This window comes from Corvus cornix, chromosome 3 (genome assembly GCF_000738735.6).
Source record: "Corvus cornix cornix isolate S_Up_H32 chromosome 3, ASM73873v5, whole genome shotgun sequence".
NCBI classification, from domain to species: domain Eukaryota; kingdom Metazoa; phylum Chordata; class Aves; order Passeriformes; family Corvidae; genus Corvus; species Corvus cornix.
This window is the reverse complement of record NC_047056.1, coordinates 9,334,257-9,350,500: the sequence shown is the minus strand read 5'-3', so window position 1 is coordinate 9,350,500 and position 16,244 is coordinate 9,334,257. Positions and strand designations below refer to the sequence as shown.

At 40.5% G+C, this 16,244-nt stretch overlaps 1 protein-coding gene across 1 annotated transcript; it reads left to right on the top strand.

Annotated features, from left to right (window-relative positions):
- Nucleotides 1–1,518: 1,518 nt before the first annotated feature.
- Nucleotides 1,519–10,822, top strand: ETAA1 (ETAA1 activator of ATR kinase). Its single transcript, XM_039569568.1, is given in 7 exon segments — nt 1,519–1,713; nt 1,716–1,766; nt 3,301–3,438; nt 3,704–3,780; nt 5,223–5,341; nt 5,641–7,781; nt 9,566–10,822. Coding segments are annotated over 7 exon segments (2,769 nt in total). The 5' UTR covers nt 1,519–1,586; the 3' UTR covers nt 9,682–10,822.
- The last annotated feature ends 5,422 nt before the right edge of the window (nt 10,823–16,244 follow it).

Sequence of the window (16,244 nt, the reverse complement as noted above, 5' to 3'; positions counted from 1 at the left end):
CTTACTCCTGATCCAAGACTGAAAACCACTGCTTACATGTTACAAATTAAGTATGAACCCAAAGTACTCCAAATCAATTAAATGAAAACCAGGCAAAAGACAAGAGCAGTTCACTCTTTGACCCTATATGCACAACAAATATGTTCGTACATTTATTTTTAGAGGCTCAGGCAGGAAAGATACACCTTATGATATAGCATATACATGTGTTTGCATTTATATTGCTTAAAATAATGACGCAATATCACAGTCCCTCAGGAACCCCATGTTAATTTCTTACCTACCAAATTTAGCTTCTGTAAGCCTCTCTTTGCCAGCACCAATTGCCTCACTGGGATGAAATGGTTTATGCCTGCCTGGGTTTTACAGAATCACAGACTCAATTAGATTGGAAAACTCCTCTGAGATCATTGAGTGCAACCTATGACCAAACACCAACATGTCAACGGCATTGAGTTGCCATGACCACTCTTTCCTTAAACGTATACAGGGACTGTGATTCCCTGGGCAGCCCATTCTAATGTCTAGTCACTCTTCCTGTGAAGAAATTCCTCCTGATGTCCAACCTAAACCTCCCCTGGTGCAGCTTAAGGCAATTTCCTCTCATCTTGTTGCTGGTTGACTGGGAGAAGATACCAACCCCCACCCGGCTACAATCTCCCTTCAGGGAGTTGTAGAAAGTAAGAAAGTCACCCATGAGCATCCTCTTCTTCAGGCTAAACACCCCCAGCTCTCTCAGATGCTCCTTGTAAGAACTGTTTCCTAGACCTTTCACCAGTTTCATTGCTCTGCTCTGGACTCTCTCCAGCACCTCCGTGTCCTTCCTGAATTGGGTGGCCCACAACTGGACACAGCAGTCGAGGTGCAGCCTCACCAGTGCCGCGTACAGGTGAAGAATCACTTCCCCGGTCCTTCTGACCACACTATTCCTGATACAGGCCAGGATGCTATAAGCCTTCTTGGCCACCTGGGCACACTGCTGTCTCATGTTCAGCTGCTGTTGACCACCAGCCCCAGGTCCTTTTGCTGGAGCCAATTTCCAGCCACTCACCCCCCATCTTGTATCACTGAATGGGGCTCTTGGGGCCAAAGTGTAGAACCCACCACTTGATCTTATTGAACCTCATGCTTTTGGTCTTGGCTCATCGATCCAGTCTCTCTGAGATCCCTCTGCAGAGCCTTGCTGCAGAACAATATTCCCACCCACCTAGGTGTCATCCCCGAATTTGCTAATGGTAGATTCGAGCCACCTCAGGCCAAGTTAATGGAACGGTCCACAGGAGGGCACATCCCGTCCCTCTGCCCACGGCTGACCTTTTCCTTCCCTCAGCAGAGGGGCAGAAGGTTTTGACCGCCTCACCGGCGGGGGCAGCGCCAGGCAGGAGGACCCGGAGACGCCTCACGGCCGGGGGGCGGGGCCGCAGTTCTCCGCCGTGCTCGCCCGCCCGCCCGCCCACGCAGCGCGGGGCCAATGGCCGCTCGAGGCGGCGCGGCGGCGGCCAATCGGCGACGGCCTCGCCAGCTGCCCGGGAAAATGGCGGCGCTGGTGGTGGCGGGATGGATGCCGTACCGCCGCAGCGGTCGCCATGCCCGGTAGCCGGCGGAGGGGGTTGTGCCTCAGGCCCGCCGCCCTGAGGAAGCGCAGCGGCGGCGAGGAGCAGCTCACCCGGCAGCAGGCGGAGCTCCCCGGGGAGGAGGGGGCGGTGGAAGGCGGCGCGGCCGAGGCCTGCCCGCCGGGGAGGCGGCATGCTCGCCCCGCGCTGCAGGTACGGCGGGAGCGGCCCCTGGGGGCCCCGGCCCTGCCCGCCACCTCTCGAACCGCGGGGGAGGGGTGGCCGAGCCGTAAGGAGGGGTGGTGTGGTGTAAATCTCCGCTCTCCCTGCTCGCGTGCCCTGGGAACGGGCTGTTACTGTCAAAAGTATGCTGAGGCAGCGTGCCCCGGGGGCCAGGCAGGCCAATGGTACCCTGGTGTGCGTTAAGGAGAGCATTGCCAGCAGGTCAAGGCAGATGTTCCTGCCCCTCTGTTCAGCCCTGGTGAGGCCACATTTGGAATACTGTGACCAGTTCTGGGCTCCTCAGGACAAGAGAGATATGGAGCTCCTGGAGAGGGTCCATTCAGAGAGCTACAGAGTTGATCAGTGTTTTGGAGCGTATCTTTTACAAGGAAAGGCTGAGGGAGTTGGGCCTGTTTAGCCTCGAGAAGATAAAACAGAGGGCACATCATCAATGTGTATAAATATCTAAAGGGAGGGTGCAAAGAGGATGGACCAGGTTCTGCTCGGTGGTGCTGAGCAATAGCACAAGAAACAGGCAGAAACTGATGCACAGGAAATTCCACCTGGACGTGAGGAAGAATTTCTTTACTGTGCAGTGACTGTGCACTGGAACAGGTTGCCCAGAGAGAGCATGGAGTTTCCCTCACTGGAGGTATTCCAGAACCATCTGGATGCAATCCTGTGGCATGTTCTCTGGGATGACCCTGCTTGAGCAGGGAGGTTGGACAGGGTGACCCACTGTGGTCCCTTCCAACCTGACCTATTCTGTGATTCCCACAGCAAATAATGATAGCTAACCAAGGAGAGGATGAAACCTGACCATGCTAGGCATGTCAGGGCAAAACATGCTCTAAGAGGTTTCTCGCATAGTACACACATCTTTTAAGTTATTTCTGTACGCTTTCACATCTGCAGAATCATTTCTAAAGGGCAGGGGTGACTAGCTGAGTTTCACATAGGGTTTTAAGTTCACTTACTGATCAAAGGCAGCTGCAAGCAGGTTTTGAATAGCTATATTCCTGCTTTTAATAGTCCTAGCTGGAAGGGCCCAGGGGAGGAAGTATAGACGAATGTAGGTTATGACCCAGAGTAGTTTGGAGGCCCATTAAAATAGTAGTTCAGATCAGAATCTGGGTGAAAGACACAAAGCAAGCAAGAATACAAAATATTTTCTCATACAGGTATCCATAATTTTTGTCTTAATATAAGCTGAAGTCCATGTTCTCTCACGTGTAAGGATTGACATCTTACAATCAGATGCTGAGCATAAAGCTGTCAGCATCATGTAATGTTCTGTAATCTCTGTGATGTAACTGGCAAAGCCAAGAGTCCTGTTCTGTATTTAATGTCTAGTTATGAACAGTATTCCTGTTGTGAGTAAAGGAATCCTGGTGAGTGTGAACTTGATTTTTATTCTTGATGTTCCTAAAGCATCTTCTTTTGTCTTGACCTGTTCTGTGTTCTAAGTGATTGTTGCCTTTTATTTGTTGGTTTTTAATAAGGGCCCTCTTTATTTTTTACACAGAGACATGTTTACATAAGACACCAAAGAGATCGTTGAGTAGGAAATCCCGAATACCTACTTTCAGCTCTCCTATTAATGACACTGATACACAGCAAGAGATCTTTTGGGATTCTCATTCACCTGTTGCACACAGACTAGGTAATACCAAAATCCAGACTTCAAGACACCTGTTTGAGGCATGCAGTGGGTGTGTAGTAAAAGTTATAAAAGATTTCTTGGAAAAAAGATTCCTTTCTCTTATAATGGTTGTTTGATTTTACTTGCATTAAAAACCCATGAATTCTTCAATATAGTGCTGAATCAAGATCTGATGTTTACAGGTTTATTTGAATTATCTGAGATGTTCTCCACTTCTTAAACTGAATAGATTTCAAAATTTTAAGAAGTTTGTTTGTTTCCATAGGCAATGGAAAAACCAAGCAGTCTACCAGTAGATGCGCAGTAGAAATTTCGGAAATTGTTAATCGTATTGCTCCTCAGGTAATTGTTACTTTCTAAAACAATGCTCTGCATGTGCAGTAATCAAACAGAATAGTGCTTCAGCCTTAGCCTCAGTTTTAGTTACAGTAGTTTCATGGTAAAGAGTTGGTCATGTAGAAAACTAGTTTATAAAACTGGATTGAATTAAAATAGTAAGCGTAGCATTGACTGGTTGCTCTGTGAGTCATGGCTGCTGTAAAAAAAGGACACATGAAGAAACTTGCAGCAGCTCCATTTTAGAAAGGTTTACTTTCAGAATACAAGTTACTGCCTTTGGTCTTAGGAATACTGTTGTGTTTATTTACCCTTATTTACTCATCTGTTAAAAGGTAAGAGTTTCTTCACATACTGGATTTACTTGGCAGTTGTTTTTAAGCATTTTGAACAGTCTTGACTGCTGATTTACAAGAACAAGACCCAGCTGAGAGATATTCTACCATAATATAAACACAGTAACCTTGCTTCAGTACTCTAAATAATTTTCCTTTTTACGCTAATGTCTCTGCCCTTTCCCTCTTGCCGTGAACCTGATGTCCACTGCCCAGAAAGTGGAAACAAAAGTGCAGTTGCATTTTAAGTGCAAGAAAAGAAGCAATTCCTAAAATAGATCTGTACTATTTAGCTTGCAAAACATGCCTGCTTTTTTGACAGGGCTGTTTAAAATATATTTACTGTTTAGCATATTTGTGAGAAATTGTACTAAAAGAATTGGAAAGTCATTGATAAGGAATGCCACTGCCTTCCTTTTAAATAGTTACAGCTCTGCCATAAATGTAATCTGCTGTTTATGTTCTTTTTTTCTTAAACAAAAATAAATTTTAAAAAAATCCTAAATTTACAAAGAATAAGAGAACCTGTTTAAAACTACCCTAGTAGTGAGTAAAGTTCAAATTATTTTTGCTGGCTTACACACAGTAGTTTCCTGCATCCTATTACTCTGCCCCTCTAAACAATTCATCCCTGCAATATTGTATCTCTTTATTTCAGAATTCAAATTCAAGCCTGAACTCTGAAGCTCTGAAACAATTTCACTTAATTTCTAAATGTCACTTAATTCCATTTAAAGGCTCTTTTTATAAATGAGTTGTAGTGGAAGAAGTCAGAATTTTTTTCTGTAAGCATACAGAATGTAATTTATTTTAAGGTCTCTAATCTGTTTGTGCTGTGTTTGTGTTGTACTCCTTAGTAGTATACGGAAGTAAATGAGATCACAGCTTGTAACATGAACATGTGTAAACCTGAAGATATCATTAAAGTGATACAACTATTAGTGGACAATGTTGCAGTAATCTAACTTGACTTGGTTTTGCTCTTATCTGTGGCTTTCAACAGGTTTCATCCAGTTTATTTAGTTTAGCAGCTTTTAACTCATGTAAGATATGTGTCTAGTCCAATCCTTATCTGAAATCAGATTTCTAAGCATTATAAATCTAATCATGCAGGATGAAAAAGCAACCTGTAATGAAGGCTCCCTTTTAGGAACATGGATTGGTGAGGATGCTATTCCCTGTACACCTGTAGTAGTAAAAGGGCGAGCTAGGACAAAGTTAAGTTGTACAAGGTAAGTTACAGCTTTCCTTGCCCATCATAGCTGGGCTTTCATGAAAAAGGCTATGTGGTCTTCTATGTATAGTGAACCATGTAATTGTATATTAGCATATAGAATGCTTTTAACTGTGGGCTTGTTATGTCTTCTTAATGGGGTTGCGTGTTGACTGCATATTGAAAGCAGTGGGATTTAGTCATACCTCTGTAGTTGTTAAACTAGAGAATGAACAGCTCACAGGGTCATGTAATTGAACTTGGCTAAACTTTCTCAGCAGCTCTGACTTTATTTTCTGTATTTTCTTTTTAATCCAGAGATCTTAAAATAAAAAATCCCGAAGAGGAACTCATGAAATTGGCTAAGGAGTTTGATAAAAATCTAGTAGAGTTAGATGCTGTTCAGGAACAGGAGAAGCTTGGTCACAACTTCATCCAGACCACCTCAGCGCTTTCAAGTAATTCTAAAGATGAAATAAATATGAAGAACCAGAAATCCCTCCTTGGTGAAAGTTCTGAAACAGATACTGCTGTGTGCCTGAAACCAGTTGGACAGAGCACTGGCATCCTTGTGGCAGAGCCCTGTCAATCCAGCAGTCAAAAGTCTGTAGACCTTGAGGCTGAAGTAGCCCTTCATGCTCTTTTTGACTGCTCTACCCAGAAGTGCAGTGGACAGTTGAGCCAAGGGCTGTCAGATATTTCTTTAAATAGTAGTTTTCAGAAAATTAGAAGTACCCTGGAGGAGGAGAACCTTCCTGAGAAAACTGAAGACACGCAGTGTGGTAATTCAGAGGCATATCAAAAAGATACTCTGTTTGCAGTAGGAAGCATGGACCAGACTGTACCAAAGCCTGATAATTACACCTTGACAAAAAAAAATCCTCCTTCTTTGAAGACACAATTGGTGGCCTCCACTAAGCTTGCAGGAGTAGTTAATGATGACTTTGATGACTGGGATGCAGATCTTTTGGCAGATGACTCTTTTGTGATGCAAATAACCCAAAATCCTGAATTGATAAATACTGAAGAACCACCACAAATTCCTGCAAATCCATTTGTGCGTGATTTCAGTGATGCTGGCAGAACAAAGCAAAGAAGTAGTGGCAATTCAGTAGCTCTTTTGGGAACTGTAAGCAAATCTAACAGTTTGCAATATTCACCTTTGAAACATTCTAGTAAAAACTCACAAAATGTTGTAAAATCCGTGTCTTTGCAAAAGCCATGTAAGACAGAAAACTCAAAGACAGAGACTAAGGCCTTGCATGGCAAATGTGATGTTACACCAGATAAAATTAATTCTGTTTGGAAAAGTGCCCAAAACAGTGATTTGAACTATATTCCTGTTCCAATGCAATCTGAAGTGAAGAATGGAAATGAATCTACTAAGCCTAAAAGTGATGCTCTTCCTCTTTTTCCTTCAAGATCTAATCCTCATAGACAACCAGCAGGAAAACCTGGGAATTACACTCATACTATTTCCTGTCAGTCATCCAGTGTTTCTACCAATATGAAACCTAATGATCTAACCAAAGTGGTTAACCAGGCTAATACAGGTCACTCAAATCAAGTTGATGTACCAAAGAAATGTCCTCTGTCATTTGATGACTGGAATGAACCAAAATTCTCTGATGAGATACTAGATATGTTTTGTGGATCCGATAGTCTTTGGGATGCAAACTATGAGGATGATGAATTGTTATATCAGGTGTGTGATGATATAGAAAAGCAGACTCAGAGCCAGGACATTAAACAAGGAAATGAAAAAACTAAAACTATACAAGGAGCCAGTGTTAATTCCAGATCAAATGCTGATAACAGCTTCCCAGCATCTAAACAAGGACTACCTGATCCCCTCTTGGGACAAAAAACAAATGCAAAACAGGAGGCTCTCTCACTAAATGATTCCTGTAGGAATTCATCAAAGGTGGTGCATGGGTTGGCCGCAACAGGTCATGTAGTGAATTGTAAGAACATCTCAAATCCTCTGACTGTGATCTCAGGTCCTTCTGTGGAGTGTAAATACACACTGCCTAAAAACTGTCATCAAGATTCTGAAGATACCTCAAAGACTGTTTCAGGGAAATGGTACAGGTCAAATTCTGTGCCAGCAGGAGAGACAGGTTCTGAAGTAAGTCCTGCTAATGCAGTAAATATTTTTAGTAGCAAAGCACTTGACAGCTCACATTTCTTGTATAATGCGGGAAAGATTCCAGGTAGCAGCTCTGGTAACAAAACTTCACTTGTGCCTTCAAAGTTTAAGTTCCGAAAGATTAACAGTTCTCAGGGTGGTCTTCGTGTAGGGTCTGAAAATCCAGGGAATCATTCTGGCATTGGAATTACTCTGCAGGGTTTGGAAGGAAGCAAGAAACAGGTGAATGCAACTTTGCACAGCAAGCTTGACAATAAGAAACCACCTTTCAAGAGGCACCTTTCAGAGTCTTTTGCACAGACTACATCAGGTATTTGTCTTTATTGTATCACTGTTAGACTGTTACTGTTTGTTTCCTTACTGTCAGAGAAATTTGCATTGTATTGCCACTTAAAATAGGCTTCAATATCATCCATTCAGTTAAGGTGTTAGCAAATGTTCTAAGAAGAATCTGGAGGTTATTTTCTCAAAAATGGAATTGTCCTGATGCATATCTTGAATTCCTGTAGTTAAGGACACCTGTTTCCATTCCACTTCTCTAAATACTTCACACCCTCTCTCCATAGACACTCAGATTCTCGAGGATCAAGTATAGGCTGATGCAGCACTCAGCATACTATTTTCTTAAACTGTTACTTAAAAATACTGTTATTTTGATGCATAGTAAAACCCCAGTTAATGATGGGACAGGGAAAGAAGACACCAGGTGATATGGAATACCAGTTTCTTTATATTACTGTACACCTGGAATTTGGACCCTCAAATCACTTGACGCTTTTCAGAGCTCAGCCTGTATTACTGTTTGCTCTGTAGCTGAAATTGGCAGTGAAATATTCTTGTGTTATCAGTCTAAACACTAAGATGCCCTTTCATCCAGAGGAGAGCTCAGTCACTTCTTTATTGCCAGGCGGCCATCAGTAATATTCCATGCTCAGTGTTACTTACTGGGGAAATGTAGAACTAGTCAAGTGCCAGTCAGTCTTATTTTCACTTGATGTCACAGCTTGGCAAAGTTTTAATCAATATTCATTCTAATAAAACATGCCTTTAAGAGTGTCCTATATCAACTTCCATTTTCAAGAAACACTGTTGCAAAAGCAACAAAACTATTAATTATTGAAGAATGAGTATTTTATCTGTTTCCTCCCCAGAAGAGAAGCATATAAATTGAAAGTAGCTATTTTGGATTATAAGGGGGAAGGAAGGGGAGGGATAACTAATTATTCTATGGAATGTTCTAGAGAGTAAAGGAATTTAAAAAATAGCATAGGTTTTCTTTACAGATAAACAACAACTACATCTTAAATTTTGAGGGAAAGGACATTAACCAAAAAATGGATGTTAAGTGATCCTTTCAAAAATTGCTGTTTAATTTTTCATGGATGCTTTTTTGTGAGAAGCAAATATACCCTTTGTTTATTTATTCAGTTTGAATACTTATTAAAAATAGATTAATTGGAAATTGGTGTATAAAAATGGTAAAATTACTGATACGTGCAGGGAGTATTCCTGTTGGTTCCAATAAGGTCAGGATTTTATAGTCTGGGAATTTATAGTTCTGTAACACACCATATAAAATGCTACGCCTAGCTATCATGTTCTTGTCTCCTTTGCCAGTTTTTATTGCAACTTTTGACCTTTTTTCAACCTATCTTGTTTTATTTGTGTGACACCTGTACTGTATCTGACCCCTGTGTCTTTACCATCTCCATGTCCGTATCTCTGCCTAACTCACTAAATTGTAGAGCCTTTTTTCGTTCTGATAGCCTTAATTTTCTTAACCCATCGCTATCTTCTATGTTGACTCCTGATGTCATAAGGTTCACCTGAAGGGCAGCCAAGTGAAATTTCCTTCAAGCAAATGTGTGCATCCCAGTGTTGTCATTGGGAGGTAGTAATCAGTAGCACTACAAAGGTCATGCATCTTACCCTCTTCCTGCCTTGGGGACAGGATAGATGAGCCATTTTTAACTTGGGTGCCTGGTATGTCAGAATAGTGTGCTCCTGCCATAGATCTTCAAACACTGAAAATGGCTAAGTTAAAATACATATTGAACAAACCTGAGGCTTCTAATAAATGTTTTTTATTTACAGTGTCTGTGGTAGAACAAAAAAATAGAAAATGTTCTCAAGAAGAGATTGAAAGAAAAAAACAAGAAGCTCTTGCACGAAGAAAATCCAGAACACAGGCATTCTTTAAAGATGCTTGAACTTGGAGTTTATTTTGTCTGTGGAGTAAGCTTTTGGTAGGGAAATACTGTAATGCTAGAAGACACTTTTTTAACTCTGTTCACAGCTATTGATGGCAAGCTTTTTCTGTTTTCCAGTTTAAAAAGATGAGGACCTGAACCATAACTAATACTCTGGAGGTACTTAGTTTTAGTTAAAAACTATCAGTTATAAATGTGTAGTCCCAAACTACCTTCAGCTAGATGATGATTCTATTTGAGTTCACATGTTGAAATGATACGGCCTGAAAATCATGAAAGTATTGGTATACACATATAATGAAGGCGTCAGAAACAGACTGGATGTGTTTTGGCTGTATTACTGCAAGTATTCTGATCTGTAAGAAGACTCACAAGTACACACAGGCTAAGAAATACTAATGCTTGCTCTCAGGTAGAAGAAAGTTTTAAAATTTTGGGTTAAATTGACAATCTAGGTAACATCCAATGCCGGAAAACTAATGGAAATGAGCAGACTTTGGAAAGTGTGCTTAGTTTGTCTCTGTTACCTGAGGTAAGAATTGTACATAGAGAAGGAAGAATTTAATATAAAAGTTTCATTAGGTGAAAAAGTGTCCTTCAAAGGACATGTTATATTTTTTCAAATTCCTTTCAGGAAGAATTGGAAATACCCTAAGGAAATCGGACCACCTTTTTCTAAACGCACATCAGCAAGCCAATTAAAAAAGGTAGCCTATACTATTTTACCAAACCATGAGCAATATATAATACACTAGGTGAAATCTCAACAACTATGCATCTGTTTAGCCATATGGGTCGTACATATTTTCAAACTAAAGGTTGTTAAAATATAAAAATGCAATGTCATGTCAGCTTAACAGGGGCTGATAGAATTTTTGATCTGATAGATGGGTGTAGAGCTCAGACTGCAAAAACTGCCTCTGGGTAAGCTGCAAGATATTTTTCAACTGAGAAGTGCTTATATATAAACATGTGACACTATGAAAAGTGACTGTAATTTTTCTTTGTAAATAATGACTTGGAAATGTTCCTCCAAAGGTTGGAGGAAGCTTTTGGTTTCTGTAATATGCTGTTTTTGTAGCTCTTAAAAATGTAAGTATTGTATATTTGTAAGTCATCATTAAACTTCTTTTTTCATATTTTTCTTGTCTGTTTTTGAAAATACTATACTACAGAAACTGGTAAAAGAGAGTGAAACGGGAATTCCACATGGACTTTACCTGAAGTCCTCACTTGGTAATTTTCCTAGTTACTCAGTGCCTGAATTTTCTACCCATAGTGGTGACAAAGTGCTTCCTTTGATCCATTTAAACTAACAGTCCTTGATGGACAAACTGGTTCAACACACAACCATCTGCAGTGCAGTCCTGAAATACTTAACTATACTGGGGTCTTTTTGCTTGTATTAACCACTGTGGTTAGTGTCAGCTGATTAAGGACTCTGAGCCCCAGCACCGCCAACAACCATGCAGGTACCCAGTAAGCATTACAGTCTGTGGCTGCAGCTCCCTGCCCTGCTACTGTTGTGCAATATATGATGAGTTGGATTAGTCTACTGATCTGACTGAAAATTAACCCAGAAAAATATTTTCAGCTTTGCAAAGAAGTTAATCATCATAATATCCTCAATAGATAATATACAATGAAATAGCAAGATTTTGTTGTACTGTCAAGCCTCTGCTGGCAGTTTTCAGTTTAAAAGACAGAAGATTTGCATGTCCATATGACAAATAAGTGTAAATCCCAAATAGTGGCTGTTGGAAAAATTTGATTTATTCAGAGAATATAATTTGCTCTGTGTATCTGAGGTATGCCTGTCTTAGTTTAGATTCTCCTAGAACACCACAATCAGGTAACTTGCCAGATGCACTATTAGCCAAGAAAAAGGCAATGAGAAAAGGCTACTACTATCAGTATTAAATATGAGAGTTATAAAACTGGCTTTTAAGATACTGATGCACAAGAATGTTAAACATTATTGAGGAAGATAAAAGTGAGGCTTTTGCTAGAACAGTGTTCAGTTTAGCAATCCTTCCCTCCCCAGTATGTTTCCCTAGGTACAATTCTGTAAAGAAACCAGGGTACTTTTTGTTTCCAGGGATAATTTTGTTAATTATGATTTGAGAAGATGAAGGCACTATTGTAGGTGTTGAGTATTTTTTTAGGAAGGTTTCATTTTCTGATGTGACAGGACTTAACTTTTAATCAGGTTTGAAACTGGGATAAATAGTAGATAAATAATACAGGCTAACCACATTATAGCTCCCCAATCTCAGCATGGAAATGATACACACTGAATGCTGTCACTGTGTGTCCTTGAGCACACTCAGAAAGTTGAAAACCAACTAACTGCTGATTTTCTCACCATCCACAATAGAAGGGCCCTGGAGCTGCCCAGCTAAAATGCCACCGCTGCTCTGTCCTTGAACATACTGGCCAGAATATACCGGCTCACCCTTTATCATGAGCATCAGTGCTGTGAAATAAGAGTTCGTTGTATGACAAGGGGAATGCTCATGAGAGGTGTGGAAAGAACCCTTTGCAAACTTTCCAGTGGAATGAAGACACAAACTCCATCTTAACCAATTACTGTCACTTCTTACTCAAGTGCTATGTGCTGCTTAATCATATTTAAAGAATTTGCTGATCAGTGTGCCACATACCAATGTTGACAGTGAGGCAAATGCAATCCATTGCCCTCTGCTATTAAACTAATCATGACAGAGAGACTGTTTGTTTTACTTTCCATAAGTACTTATTTTTAGCATTTATTAGCCTTCAAAAGCCTGTGGTTTGGATTTCATTAAACATTACTTTCCAAATAGAGTTCACAACAGGAGCATGGTTCTCTTACTTGATGGTGAGACAAACTGCCAAGGTTTTTTGGTCATAGCCTGACTATCCCCAAATGCCCTATCATACCATTTCTCAGTTAGCAAACTGAATAGAATTACTTCTTTTCTTCACTTGACTTGCTCCCTCTCCTCGCCACTGAGAAAGAAAGTTGAGCAGCAGCCTCATCACCTCACAGATTACAGGTTGTGCTCAGCATCCTTTGTGCTTCCTGGTGGGTTCTTGGTGGCCCACTGGTACGCCTCAATCATAGAGTCTTGACTGCTTGTGGTAGACAACAGATCTTCATTAGGAAAATATGTACATAATTTTAATTAATACATATGTACGCTTAAGAAGTTTAGTATTTCTATAGCTAAAATTTCACTATGAAGCCACATCTTCCTCTAGGCAAAAAAGACCTGTACAAATAGTTGCAACAATCTTAAATACATTCTAAATTAAATTATGACTGTCAGGTTTCATTATAAATTAATTTATGACTGTTTGCTTAAGCACTCACCTTTTCATTCAGAGCATACCAATTTTTTATGTCAGTAGAGCAATCCTTAAGTTGAAATGTAAATGGAATTCCTGTATGTTCCCATACCTAAGTATAATTTTTATTCCACAGATACTGATGGATTTCACAATGAGTGATGTTGCTTGCTAAAATCCAAGTAGTATCTTTCTCAAGCAAAACCTGTAGTGGATTTGTTTGTTTCTTTTAGGAAAGGCAGATACCATCGGGTAGAGGATCCGTTCATCATTATTCTCCATGTCTGTATCTAAAATTCTGTACAGACATACATTCACACCCTTCCTCTTCATGCTGGTGAGGGATCATATTTAAAGCATTTGAGAAATTTAGTAATACTGGGGTTTTATTGTGTTAGTTGTATCAGATTTTCAGAGAGGCCAGCATCCAGCAGTTCTTCAAATTTTGGCCTATAAGGCACAATTAATCTTGGGGCTGCAGTTCAGGAATAGCAATGTAATCTTATACTATGTGTACCACTTATTACATCTAGACCTTTATACCCAGGGGAATAACATAGATGAATTCATTGATTTTATCTTCTTAAGCCTAAAAAGAGCTACAATTTTTCAGGAAAGAATAGCTGGAAGCAACAGATAGTGACCTAAATAGTAGAATTCCTAAGATAAAATAGAAGAAAATGAACACAAATGCTTCATTGTTTGAGAGCTGTATTGTCTGCAACACACTCCAGTGAATCCAGTGTTTGTGGAAGAGGCCAAGGCAGATATCATCTGTGGAGCTAAAAATGACAGCCTGAGTAAGTAGCCATTGGAGATGAAGCTGGGAAGACTCTGGCAATTGTGCTGTAAATCGTAACTGCAGTATTTGTTCACAGCTCTGGTATCTACATGTACTGGTGGTTTTGTCAGAATAGTCAGAAAAGTCCTGCCTCATAAAACACTTAAGGATATCTAATGTACTGTTCTTATGGAACTAAATATAAATTTCAGTGACAGTTGTCTGGGTATACCGTCCGTATGGAGCTGGCAAACCATTAGGGGCCTGATCCTGCTCTTGCAGTGATTTCCGTAAAGCAGTAGAGGTAATGGGGTCACTCAGGTGAATAAAGAAGCCCGTGTGTTTCATTATTGCAAGTAGTTCTTGTCTTTAGCTCATAAATCTAGTAAAACTGTCTAGCATTTATCAAAAATATTATTGATTATGCACATTTTCAAAGTTTTTTGGGGAAAAGGTTGCATTTGCACATACCTTCTAAAGACCACAGTTAACAGCTTTCACCTCAAACAATGTGGTTAACAGAGGTGAGGAGTAAAGGATTTATAGATTTCCTTTTTAATGAAGGTTGTCTGCTCTTTGCAGCTTGTACTCACTAAAGGAAAAACTTGATTTAAGTTTTAACCCTGGGAAATTAGTATCTGGATAGACATGGGAATGAAGCTTTGCATGCACTGCCACACTCTCCATGAAAAGAAGAGATCCAAATAAAATATTTTCTAACTGATCATGGCAAGTTAGATTTGGGGTATTATTCCTTTTTTTGGCTGAGGAGGGGGGGATTTCTTAATGCCTGAAGCTGAGCGTACATCAGGCACGTTTTGCAGAATTGTGGCTCTAGGGCCAAGTGTCAAAGAATATTTAAGCACCTTAGGAAGTTACTCATGGGGAGTCACATTGGTGGTTCAGAGTAGTATGATAAAGAGCTCGATGAATAGTTGGTTTTGAATATCCTATTAGATATTTAGCTGCACCTTTGGGTGTTGGAGGCCTACAGAAAGCTGAACTGTGACAGCAGAAAAACATGGACATAATGAGGGATAGAAAAATGTGTTCTCCAAGGCTTGAGTAAGAGTTTGGAAACAGTAAATGAAGTGTTAACACTCTTGTGGTTTCACCCCAGCCATCAGCCAGGCCCCAGCCAGCCACTCACTCACTGCCCCACCAGCAGGGTTGGGGAGAGAATCAGAAAGGTAAAAGCTGGAAAACTCAAGGGATGAGATAAAGACAGTTTAATAGGGAAAGCAAAGCAAAACAAGGAATTAATTCACAACTTCCCATGGGCAGGCAGATGTTCAGCCATCTCCAGGAGAGCAGGCCCCCATCACGCCTAACAGTTACTTGTGAAGACAAATGTCATCACTCCAAATGCTCCACCTCTTCCTCCTTCTTTCCCCCACTTTATATATTGAGCATGATGTCATACTGTCTAGAATATCCCTTTGGTCAGTTTGGGTCACCTGTCCTGGCTGTGTCTCCTCACAACCTCTCATGCACCCCCACCTTCCTCTCCAGCCCAGCAGTACAAGAAGCAGAAAAGGCCTTGGCTCTGTGTAAGCCCTTCTCAGCATAAACAAAAAGATCTCTATATTATCAGCCCTGTGTTCAGCCCAAATCCAAACCACAGCCTCGCACCAGCCACTGTGAAGAAAGTTAACTACCCCAGCCAAAACCAGCACAGCTTCCTTCACCAATAAATGACTTCCCAAGGATCATTTTTAGAAAAAGTTATCTCTCATGTTCTACAACAAAATCTTGAAATATGCTTAGAAATTCACAAATTTGAATTCCTGACTTCTTGGTTGCTTCTTATAGGCTATAATGTACCTGGATAGGGACAGATGTTTTTGTAAACTCTAATGCTGTAAATGAAGACAACATTAACCACAATAGCTATTTTTTTTATTGAATTTGAATAGGTGGTAGCAATGACTAAATGAACCTGGATTTTTCTCTGATTTCCATCTTGCTGAAATTGTAGCATGCTGACTTGTACATGTGACTTCAATGTACACCACTTATCAGAAGTGACAGTCAAACCAACAAAGAACTCAATTTCCAACGTACAATGTCAAAAGATTGCACGATTTTCTCCTTTTTAGCAATGCCAGATAGCCAGTCAATAGTAAGAAAGGAGAAGAAAACTGTTTATGGGCTGGGAGTGAAGTCTCACAGACATATTTTCTGTACAATTTTCTCTCTAGGCCGACAGAGGCTCTTCACAGAAGCCCGCTATCCATATCTCATATGAACTTTTTTTAAACTCCTCAGGGCTCTTTTCTTCTCCTTCCCTTTTGTAACTGTAATGCCACAATGTCTGATGTGATGTGCGGTGTATTTCTAACTAGAAATCTTGTCCTATTAAGTCTTCCACAACAACCAGGCTCCTGCTCCTTTGTGAGAGACTGGAGCAATCTAGTGTTTCAAATTTACATTTATTTTTAGTTAGATCTGT